The sequence below is a fragment of the Salvelinus fontinalis genome, chromosome 25 (genome assembly GCF_029448725.1).
Source record: "Salvelinus fontinalis isolate EN_2023a chromosome 25, ASM2944872v1, whole genome shotgun sequence".
NCBI lineage: Eukaryota > Metazoa > Chordata > Actinopteri > Salmoniformes > Salmonidae > Salvelinus > Salvelinus fontinalis.
The window spans coordinates 34,553,610-34,565,414 of NC_074689.1; the positions used below are offsets into that span (position 1 = coordinate 34,553,610).

The 11,805-nt window shown below is 44.9% G+C and overlaps 1 protein-coding gene across 1 annotated transcript in view; it reads left to right on the forward strand.

Annotated features, from left to right (window-relative positions):
- The window catches only part of LOC129823225 (extracellular sulfatase Sulf-1-like), a 113,907-nt gene that overhangs the window by 87,386 nt on the left and 14,716 nt on the right, over positions 1-11,805 (forward strand). Inside the window, exons 12-15 of the mRNA XM_055882108.1 lie at positions 698-944; positions 2,118-2,214; positions 3,569-3,663; positions 6,350-6,522. Of these exons, the coding sequence (XP_055738083.1) occupies positions 698-944; positions 2,118-2,214; positions 3,569-3,663; positions 6,350-6,522 (612 nt within the window). The remainder of the gene's footprint in view (positions 1-697; positions 945-2,117; positions 2,215-3,568; positions 3,664-6,349; positions 6,523-11,805) is intronic.

Genomic DNA, 11,805 nt, shown 5'->3' on the forward strand with positions numbered 1-11,805 from the left:
TCTGGGGGACCGGGGATGGAGCTGGGATTATAGGGGGTTATCTAGAGACAGTTTCTGGGGGACCGGGGACGGTGCTGGCTCAGGATTATGCATGGCTATAAAAAGAGGCCGATGCAGAGGAGAGAGAGCCAGACAAATACAGCTTCTGACATGAGATCACTGGTGTGGTGGATATGTAGTTGAGATTAGAAGGCGCTCTGTCACGTCAGCAAAGGATCTGGTAGTTTGGAATGTTGTGGCGCCACCTAGTGGAATTAAGAGGCGTTGCTACTGAATTGACTTTTTCACATTCAATTCATTTTATTTCAGTATATCTTTGTTGACTAGAAAGGGGAATTTATTTATTTTATTTATTTGCAGAAATGACAGGAAAACATATTGACATACATACTCCCATGCCAACATGTATGTTAAATTTGATTCATCATATGCTGGAGATCTGTATCACTGTGGGCTGAATGACCTCATGGATCTGTATCACTGTGGGCTGAATGACCTTATGGATCTGTATCACTGTGGGCTGAATGACTGTGTGGATCTGTATCACTGTGGGCTGAATGACTGTGTGGATCTGTATCACTGTGGGCTGTTGACAGTCTGTTGTGTTTGTTGTGTCCATCTTGTACGAGAAACATCTATAAAAATGCCACAAGAAAATAAAAGTGTGTTAAACTCTCTCTGCTATAATATCTATTAGGATACAGGCCTCGTTTCGTCCATACTCGACCCACCAGATCTCTGTCCGTGGAGTTCGAAGGGCAGATCTATGACGTTGACCTCGCGGCAGACAACCAGTCAGCCGTGCAGAGACGTGTCATCAGAAAGCGCCACAATGAGCAGGAGGACCCCGAGTTTGCGTTGGAGTCAGACGACAGGTCAGAGGAGATGCTGGCGGATGAGACCAACGCCGTGGGGTACCCGAACTCTGTCAAGGTCACACACAAGTATGACATCGTTCCTACAGAGGGAATTTTTCCCTAGCCAATGTCTGCTTAACTTGCTCTTTGGGGCGTTTGGCCTGGGGGTGCAGTTAAGGCCTTTGCCCCTCCCCCAGGTGTTACTTCCTGATGAATGACACAGTCCTCCCTTGCCTCTCTCCCAGGTGTTACTTCCTGATGAATGACACAGTCCTCCCCTTGCCCCTCTCCTAGGTGTTACTTCCTGATGAATGACACAGTCCTCCCCTTGCCCCTCTCCCAGGTGTTACTTCCTGATGAATGACACAGTCCTCCCTTGCCCCTCTTCCAGGTGTTACTTCCTGATGAATGACACAGTCCTTTCCTTGCCCCTCTCCCAGGTGTTACTTCCTGATGAATGACACAGTCCTCCCTTGCCCCTCTCCCAGGTGTTACTTCCTGGTGAATGACACAGTCCTCCCTTGCCCCTCTCCCAGGTGTTACTTCCTGGTGAATGACACAGTCCCCCCTTGCCCCTCTCCCAGGTGTTACTTCCTGATGAATGACACAGTCCTTTCCTTGCCCCTCTCCCAGGTGTTACTTCCTGGTGAATGACACAGTCCTCCCTTGCCCCTCTCCCAGGTGTTACTTCCTGATGAATGACACAGTCCTCCCTTGCCCCTCTCTCAGGTGTTACTTCCTGATGAATGACACAGTCCCCCCTTGCCCCTCTCCCAGGTGTTACTTCCTGATGAATGACACAGTCCTCCCCTTGCCCCTCTCCCAGGTGTTACTTCCTGATGAATGACACAGTCCTCCCTTGCCCCTCTCTCAGGTGTTACTTCCTGATGAATGACACAGTCCTCCCTTGCCCCTCTCTCAGGTGTTACTTCCTGATGAATGACACAGTCCTCCCCTTGCCCCTCTCCCAGGTGTTACTTCCTGATGAATGACACAGTCCTCCCTTGCCCCTCTCTCAGGTGTTACTTCCTGATGAATGACACAGTCCTCCCTTGCCCCTCTCTCAGGTGTTACTTCCTGATGAATGACACAGTCCTCCCCTTGCCCCTCTCCCAGGTGTTACTTCCTGATGAATGACACAGTCCTCCCTTGCCCCTCTTCCAGGTGTTACTTCCTGATGAATGACACAGTCCTCCCTTGCCCCTCTTCCAGGTGTTACTTCCTGATGAATGACACAGTCCTCCCTTGCCCCTCTTCCAGGTGTTACTTCCTGATGAATGACACAGTCCACTGTGAGAGAGAGATCTACTCCTCCTCGAGAGCCTGGAAGGACCATAAGAGCTATGTGGACCAGGAGGTTCGTCTGTCTCTATGCACCACATGACTATCTTGCATCATATAACAGTCCTGTCTGATCTCTTTCCTCTCTATACATGATATAACAGTCCTGTCTGATCTCTTTCCTCTCTATACATGATATAACAGTCCTGTCTGATCTCCTTCCTCTCTATACATGATATAACAGTCCTGTCTGATCTCTTTCCTCTCTATACATGATATAACAGTCCTGTCTGATCTCTTTCCTCTCTATACATGATATAACAGTCCTGTCTGATCTCTTTACTCTCTATACATGATATAACCGTCCTGTCTGATCTCTTTCCTCTCTATACATGATATAACAGTCCTGTCTGATCTCTTTCCTCTCTATACATGATATAACAGTCCTGTCTGATCTCGTTCCTCTCTATACATGATATAACAGTCCTGTCTGATCTCGTTCCTCTCTATACATGATATAACAGTCCTGTCTGATCTCGTTCCTCTCTATACATGATATAACAGTCCTGTCTGATCTCGTTCCTCTCTATACATGATATAACAGTCCTGTCTGATCTCGTTCCTCTCTATACATGATATAACAGTCCTGTCTGATCTCGTTCCTCTCTATACATGATATAACAGTCCTGTCTGATCTCTTTCCTCTCTATACATGATATAACAGTCCTGTCTGATCTCGTTCCTCTCTATACATGATATAACCGTCCTGTCTGATCTCTTTCCTCTCTATACATGATATAACAGTCCTGTCTGATCTCTTTCCTCTCTATACATGATATAACCGTCCTGTCTGATCTCTTTCCTCTCTATACATGATATAACAGTCCTGTCTGATCTCTTTCCTCTCTATACATGATATAACAGTCCTGTCTGATCTCTTTCCTCTCTATACATGATATAACCGTCCTGTCTGATCTCTTTCCTCTCTATACATGATATAATCGTCCTGTCTGATCTCTGTCCTCTCTATACATCACACAGTCCTGGCTGATCTCTGTCCTCTCTATACATGATATAACAGTCCTGTCTGATCTATTTCCTCTCTATACATCACACAGTCCTGTCTGATCTCTTTCCTCTCTATACATGATATAACAGTCCTGTCTGATCTCTTTCCTCTCTATACATGATATAACCGCCCTGTCTGATCTCGTTCCTCTCTATACATGATATATCCGTCCTGTCTGATCTCTTTCCTCTCTATACATGATATAACCGTCCTGTCTGATCTCTTTCCTCTCTATACATCACACCGTCCTGTCTGATCTCCCCTATCCTTCCCTTCCTCCTGTCTTCTATATCAGCTGCTCTCTCTCTCTCATTGCTCTGTGTGAATGAAAATATTAAAAGTATGCTTTATACAATTGCAGATCGAGGCCCTTCAGGACAAGATAAAGAACCTTCGGGAGGTCAGGGGTCATCTGAAGAGGAGGCGACCTGATGAGTGTGACTGTGGAAAGAAGAGGTTGGTGTTTGTCTATTTACCTTTCTAAAAAGTCTTAGTAATGCCTCCTCATTCAACTGAGGGGTATACAACAACGACGGATCAATGAGTTAGCCAGCTAACTTGCCTAATTATTGTTGTACTGTATAGCCTTGTTATTGGATGTGGATAAAAACTAGCCCAAATATTATGTGACTGTGGCAAGAAGAGGTCAGTATTAAAAACCAACATTGAAGAAGAGGTCAGTATTAAAGACCAACATTGAAGAAGAGGTCAGTATTAAAGACAAACATTGAAGAAGAGGTCAGTATTAAAGACAAACATTGAAGAAGAGGTCAGTATTAAAGACAAACATTGAAGAAGAGGTCAGCACTAAAGACCAATATTGGTTTCAGAAAATTGTAATAAATAAAAAAGTATACCAGTTGAATTTAAGGACCGAAGAATTGACAGCTGTGCCATACAGATGGCGAAATAGTTGGGATTTACGATGCACCTATTCCATGGCACATTATGAACTGACACACAAAACAACTCTGGATTGAAATCTTGTTTTTTTCAGTTTAAATGACAATGAAAAAGTATTGCAACCAATAGAATGTTATACTGTGTGTATAGTATATACAGGGGATACACACAGACACACTATATATATATATACACTGCTCAAAAAAATAAAGGGAACACTTAAACAACACAATGATTTCACAGAAGTGGGATTGACTTGGAGTTACATTGTGTTGTTTAAGTGTTCCCTTTATTTTTTTGAGCAGTGTATATATACATATATATATATATATATGTATAGGCTGGAAGTAGAGGCCTAAGTGTTGTTGTCCATTAGTTTACTCTAATTAGGAGAGGGGTGGTAGAGTGATGGTTGTATCCCCTATATATATATATATATATATATATATATATATATATATATATATATATATATATATATATATATATATATACAGGGTATACAACCATCACAGCTCTGCAGATCTTTCTGCGAAGAGACAGAATCATTAGCAGAAATAACACTGGTACTGTCCATGAGTAGCTTGTTTTTAGTCGCAGGTTCAGGAATGGGTTTAGAATTGTAACATTTACCTGGAGCTAACTCTGCAGATAGCACTGCTGGGGGATTTAAAAAGGTCATAGTCAATCGATCAATAATATAATAATTGTTTATCTTCCATTTACAGTCTGTAGAAACTATGAGAATAGAAAGGTTCAGAACTTTTGTGAAACATCACAGTTTAATTAAAAAAGATGGCAAATAGAAACTGGATGTTCTTCAGAGATAGATGGGAGGCGGTTAGGGTAGATGAAGGATGGGACTAAAAACAAACTAAAGATAACTAATGTTAAATATACTGTGTCTGTAAAATGTACAGGCTGGAAGTAGAAGCCTAAGTGCTGTTGTCCATTAGTTCACTCCAATTAGGGAGGGGTGGTAGAGTTAGGGGAAATCGAGCACACAACCATGCAATCTCCATAGACAAACATCGGCAGTAGAATGGCCTTACTGAAGAGCTCAGTGACTATCAACGTGGCACCGTCATAGGATTCCACCTTTCCAACAAGTCAGTTCATCCAATTTCTGCTCTGCTAGAGCTGCCCCTGTCAACGAGGTGAAAATGTCAAGGAGCAACAACGGCTCAGCGCTCAAAGTGGTAGGCCACACAAGCTCACAGAATGGGACTACCGAGTGCTGAAGCATACAAAGATCGTCTGTCCTCGGTTGCAACACTCACTACCGAGTTCCAAACTGCCTCTGGAAGCAACGTCAGCACAAGAACTGTTCGTCGGGAGCGTCATGAAATGGGTTTCCTTGTCCGAGCAGCTGCACACAAGCCTATGATCACCATGAGCAATGCCAAGCGTCTGCTGGGCTGGTGTAAAGCTCGCCGTCATTGGACTCTGGAACTGTGGAAACGTGTTCTCTGGAGTGATGAATCACGCTTCACCATCTGGCAGTCCAACGGACGAATCTGGGTTTGGCGGATGCAAGAAGAACGCTACCTGCCCCAATGCCCAGTGCGAACTGTAAAGGGCTGTTTTTCATGGTTCGGACTAGGCCCTTTAGTTCCAGTAAAGGGAAATCTTAACACTACAGCATACAATTACATTCTAGACTATTCTGTGCTTCCAACTTTGTGGCAACAGTTTGGGGAAGGCCATTTCCTGTTGCCATCAAGGCAAAGGTTGGCAACTTTTTTCATCAAGGCAAAGGTTGGCAACTTTTTTGAAGAATCTCAAATCTCTAATATGAAATTACACTTTTGTGGTTACTACATGATTCCATATGTGTTATTTCGTAGTTTTGATGTCTTCACTATTATTCTACAATGTACAAAATAGATCAAATAAAAAAAAGCCCTGGAATGAGTAGATGTGTCCACACTTTGGACTGGTACTGTATGACGTTCATTTGTGTTGTGTATTATCCTGTCTTGTGGTAACTCTTCATGGCTCCTGTATGGAAGTGTGCGTGCTCTCCAGTCAAACCGGCCTCAGTGCAGAGGTCTGGAAGTGATTGTCACAAGCGGCAGCAGGAACACAACACCGTGACTCAGTCTGAAAGGACTCGGCCCTTCCCTCTAACCATCGCCTTGCACCAGGAGGATGCGTCAGAATTGGCACACTTTCCCCCCCTTATATAATGCACTACCGTCTGTAATTTTATTGGTGGGTGTGTCTGTCCGTCATGCAGGGAGGCGGCCCGAGAAGTGGATGGGAAGACGCAGCTGTTTAACGAGATCAGGCGAAAGAAAAAGGAGAGGAAAGAGAGAAAGAGGCTGAAAAACGGGGATGACTGTAGTCTACCTGGCCTCACCTGTTTCACTCACAACAACGACCACTGGCAGACCGCCCCCTTCTGGAACCGTACGTTACTACACCGTTACTACGCCAACACTACACCGTTACTACACCGTTACGGCATCGTTACTACACCGTTACTACATTGTTACTACACCGTTACTACATTGTTACTACATTGTTACTACATTGTTACTACATTGTTACTACACCGTTACTACATTGTTACTACATTGTTACTACACCGGTACTACATTGTTACTACATTGTTACTACACCGTTACTACATTGTTACTACATTGTTACTACACTGTTACTACATTGTTACTACACCGTTACTACATTGTTACTACATTGTTACTACATTGTTACTACACCGTTACTACATTGTTACTACATTGTTACTACACCGTTACTACACCGTTACTACATTGTTACCACATTGTTACTACACCGTTACTACACCGTTACCACATTGTTACTACATTGTTACTACATTGTTACTACACCGTTACTACATTGTTACTACATTGTTACTACACCGTTACTACATTGTTACTACACCGTTACTACATTGTTACTACACTGGAGGGTTCTGTTCTAGTTAGTAGTTAACCCTGTTGTCCCTCCTCCAGTTGGAGGGTTCTGTTCTAGTTAGTAGTTAACCCTGTTGTCCCTCCTCCAGTTGGAGGGTTCTGTCCTAGTTAGTAGTTAACCCTGTTGTCCCTCCTCCAGTTGGAGGGTTCTGTTCTAGTTAGTAGTTAACCATGTTGGAGGGTTCTGTTCTAGTTAGTAGTTAACCATGTTGGAGGGTTCTGTTCTAGTTAGTAGTTAACCCTGTTGTCCCTCCTCCAGTTGGAGGGTTCTGTTCTAGTTAGTAGTTAACCCTGTGGTCCCTCCTCCAGTTGGAGGGTTCTGTTCTAGTTAGTAGTTAACCCTGTTGTCCCTCCTCCAGTTGGAGGGTTCTGTTCTAGTTAGTAGTTAACCCTGTTGTCCCTCCTCCAGTTGGAGGGTTCTGTTCTAGTTAGTAGTTAACCATGTTGGAGGGTTCTGTTCTAGTTAGTAGTTAACCCTGTGGTCCCTCCTCCAGTTGGAGGGTTCTGTTCTAGTTAGTAGTTAACCCTGTTGTCCCTCCTCCAGTTGGAGGGTTCTGTTCTAGTTAGTAGTTAACCCTGTGGTCCCTCCTCCAGTTGGAGGGTTCTGTTCTAGTTAGTAGTTAACCCTGTTGTCCCTCCTCCAGTTGGAGGGTTCTGTTCTAGTTAGTAGTTAACCCTGTTGTCCCTCCTCCTGTTGGAGGGTTCTGTTCTAGTTAGTAGTTAACCCTGTTGTCCCTTCTCCAGTTGGAGGGTTCTGTTCTAGTTAGTAGTTAACCCTGTTGTCCCTCCTCCAGTTGGAGGGTTCTGTTCTAGTTAGTAGTTAACCCTGTTGTCCCTCCTCCAGTTGGAGGGTTCTGTTCTAGTTAGTAGTTAACCCTGTTGTCCCTCCTCCAGTTGGAGGGTTCTGTCCTAGTTAGTAGTTAACCCTGTTGTCCCTCCTCCAGTTGGAGGGTTCTGTCCTAGTTAGTAGTTAACCCTGTTGTCCCTCCTCCAGTTGGAGGGTTCTGTTCTAGTTAGTAGTTAACCATGTTGGAGGGTTCTGTTCTAGTTAGTAGTTAACCCTGTGGTCCCTCCTCCAGTTGGAGGGTTCTGTTCTAGTTAGTAGTTAACCCTGTTGGAGGGTTCTGTTCTAGTTAGTAGTTAACCCTGTTGTCCCTCCTCCAGTTGGAGGGTTCTGTTCTAGTTAGTAGTTAACCATGTTGTCCCTCCTCCAGTTGGAGGGTTCTGTCCTAGTTAGTAGTTAACCCTGTTGTCCCTCCTCCAGTTGGAGGGTTCTGTCCTAGTTAGTAGTTAACCCTGTTGTCCCTCCTCCAGTTGGAGGGTTCTGTTCTAGTTAGTAGTTAACCATGTTGGAGGGTTCTGTTCTAGTTAGTAGTTAACCCTGTTGTCCCTCCTCCAGTTGGAGGGTTCTGTTCTAGTTAGTAGTTAACCATGTTGGAGGGTTCTGTTCTAGTTAGTAGTTAACCCTGTTGTCCCTCCTCTAGTTGGAGGGTTCTGTTCTAGTTAGTAGTTAACCCTGTGGTCCCTCCTCCAGTTGGAGGGTTCTGTGCTAGTTAGTAGTTAACCCTGTGGTCCCTCCTCCAGTTGGAGGGTTCTGTTCTAGTTAGTAGTTAACCCTGTTGTCCCTCCTCCAGTTGGAGGGTTCTGTTCTAGTTAGTAGTTAACCCTGTTGTCCCTCCTCCAGTTGGAGGGTTCTGTCCTAGTTAGTAGTTAACCCTGTTGTCCCTCCTCCAGTTGGAGGGTTCTGTTCTAGTTAGTAGTTAACCATGTTGGAGGGTTCTGTTCTAGTTAGTAGTTAACCCTGTGGTCCCTCCTCCAGTTGGAGGGTTCTGTTCTAGTTAGTAGTTAACCCTGTTGTCCCTCCTCCAGTTGGAGGGTTCTGTTCTAGTTAGTAGTTAACCCTGTTGTCCCTCCTCCAGTTGGAGGGTTCTGTTCTAGTTAGTAGTTAACCATGTTGGAGGGTTCTGTTCTAGTTAGTAGTTAACCCTGTGGTCCCTCCTCCAGTTGGAGGGTTCTGTTCTAGTTAGTAGTTAACCCTGTTGTCCCTCCTCCAGTTGGAGGGTTCTGTTCTAGTTAGTAGTTAACCCTGTTGTCCCTCCTCCAGTTGGAGGGTTCTGTTCTAGTTAGTAGTTAACCCTGTTGTCCCTCCTCCTGTTGGAGGGTTCTGTTCTAGTTAGTAGTTAACCCTGTTGTCCCTTCTCCAGTTGGAGGGTTCTGTTCTAGTTAGTAGTTAACCCTGTTGTCCCTCCTCCAGTTGGAGGGTTCTGTTCTAGTTAGTAGTTAACCCTGTTGTCCCTCCTCCAGTTGGAGGGTTCTGTCCTAGTTAGTAGTTAACCCTGTTGTCCCTCCTCCAGTTGGAGGGTTCTGTTCTAGTTAGTAGTTAACCCTGTTGTCCCTCCTCCAGTTGGAGGGTTCTGTTCTAGTTAGTAGTTAACCATGTTGGAGGGTTCTGTTCTAGTTAGTAGTTAACCCTGTTGTCCCTCCTCTAGTTGGAGGGTTCTGTTCTAGTTAGTAGTTAACCCTGTTGTCCCTCCTCCAGTTGGAGGGTTCTGTTCTAGTTAGTAGTTAACCATGTTGGAGGGTTCTGTGCTAGTTAGTAGTTAACCCTGTTGTCCCTCCTCCAGTTGGAGGGTTCTGTTCTAGTTAGTAGTTAACCCTGTGGTCCCTCCTCCAGTTGGAGGGTTCTGTTCTAGTTAGTAGTTAACCCTGTTGTCCCTCCTCCAGTTGGAGGGTTCTGTTCTAGTTAGTAGTTAACCCTGTTGGAGGGTTCTGTCCTAGTTAGTAGTTAACCCTGTTGTCCCTCCTCCAGTTGGAGGGTTCTGTTCTAGTTAGTAGTTAACCCTGTTGTCCCTCCTCCAGTTGGAGGGTTCTGTTCTAGTTAGTAGTTAACCCTGTTGTCCCTCCTCCAGTTGGAGGGTTCTGTTCTAGTTAGTAGTTAACCCTGTTGTCCCTCCTCCAGTTGGAGGGTTCTGTTCTAGTTAGTAGTTAACCCTGTTGGAGGGTTCTGTCCTAGTTAGTAGTTAACCCTGTTGTCCCTCCTCCAGTTGGAGGGTTCTGTTCTAGTTAGTAGTTAACCCTGTTGGAGGGTTCTGTCCTAGTTAGTAGTTAACCCTGTTGTCCCTCCTCCAGTTGGAGGGTTCTGTTCTAGTTAGTAGTTAACCCTGTTGGAGGGTTCTGTGCTAGTTAGTAGTTAACCCTGTTGTCCCTCCTCCAGTTGGAGGGTTCTGTTCTAGTTAGTAGTTAACCCAGTTGGAGGGTTCTGTGCTAGTTAGTAGTTAACCCTGTTGTCCCTCCTCCAGTTGGAGGGTTCTGTTCTAGTTAGTAGTTAACCCTGTTGTCCCTCCTCCAGTTGGAGGGTTCTGTTCTAGTTAGTAGTTAACCCTGTTGGAGGGTTCTGTTCTAGTTAGTAGTTAACCCTGTTGTCCCTCCTCCAGTTGGAGGGTTCTGTCCTAGTTAGTAGTTAACCCTGTTGTCCCTCCTCCAGTTGGAGGGTTCTGTTCTAGTTAGTAGTTAATCATGTTGGAGGGTTCTGTTCTAGTTAGTAGTTAACCCTGTTGTCCCTCCTCCAGTTGGAGGGTTCTGTTCTAGTTAGTAGTTAACCCTGTTGTCCCTTCTCCAGTTGGAGGGTTCTGTTCTAGTTAGTAGTTAACCCTGTGGTCCCTCCTCCAGTTGGAGGGTTCTGTTCTAGTTAGTAGTTAACCCTGTTGTCCCTCCTCCAGTTGGAGGGTTCTGTTCTAGTTAGTAGTTAACCCTGTTGTCCCTCCTCCAGTTGGAGGGTTCTGTTCTAGTTAGTAGTTAACCCTGTTGTCCCTTCTCCAGTTGGAGGGTTCTGTTCTAGTTAGTAGTTAACCCTGTGGTCCCTCCTCCAGTTGGAGGGTTCTGTTCTAGTTAGTAGTTAACCCTGTGGTCCCTCCTCCAGTTGGAGGGTTCTGTTCTAGTTAGTAGTTAACCCTGTTGTCCCTCCTCCAGTTGGAGGGTTCTGTTCTAGTTAGTAGTTAACCCTGTTGTCCCTCCTCCAGTTGGAGGGTTCTGTTCTAGTTAGTAGTTAACCCTGTTGTCCCTCCTCCTGTTGGAGGGTTCTGTTCTAGTTAGTAGTTAACCCTGGTCTGTCCTTCCTCTAATCCTCCAGTTGGAGGGTTCTGTTCTAGTTAGTAGTTAACCCTGGTCTGTCCTTCCGCTAATCCTCTAGTTGGAGGGTTCTGTTCTAGTTAGTAGTTAACCCTGTGGTCTGTCCTTCCTCTAATCCTCCAGTTGGAGGGTTCTGTTCTAGTTAGTAGTTAACCCTGATCTGTCCTTCCTCTAATCCTCCAGTTGGAGTGTTCTGTTCTAGTTAGTAGGTAACCCTGGTCTGTCCTTCCTCTAATCCTCCAGTTGGAGGGTTCTGTGCTAGTTAGTAGTTAACCCTGGTATGTCCTTCCTCTAATCCTCTAGTTGGAGGGTTCTGTTCTAGTTAGTAGTTAACCCTGGTCTGTCCTTCCTCTAATCCTCCTGTTGGAGGGTGTCACGATCGTGTGGCGGATTGACGGACCAAAATGCAGCAGTTGGAAAATAAGCCATCTTCTTTTATTTTAAAAGATGACAAACAATAAACACGAAACACTTTAACAAAATAACAAAACAACAAAACGACCGTGAAGCTACAAACGTTGTGCACAAACATACAGGCTACTAACGTTCTTACATAGACAATTACCCACCACCAATGAGAGTCTATGGCTACCCTAAATAAGGCTCCCAATCAGAGACAACCGAA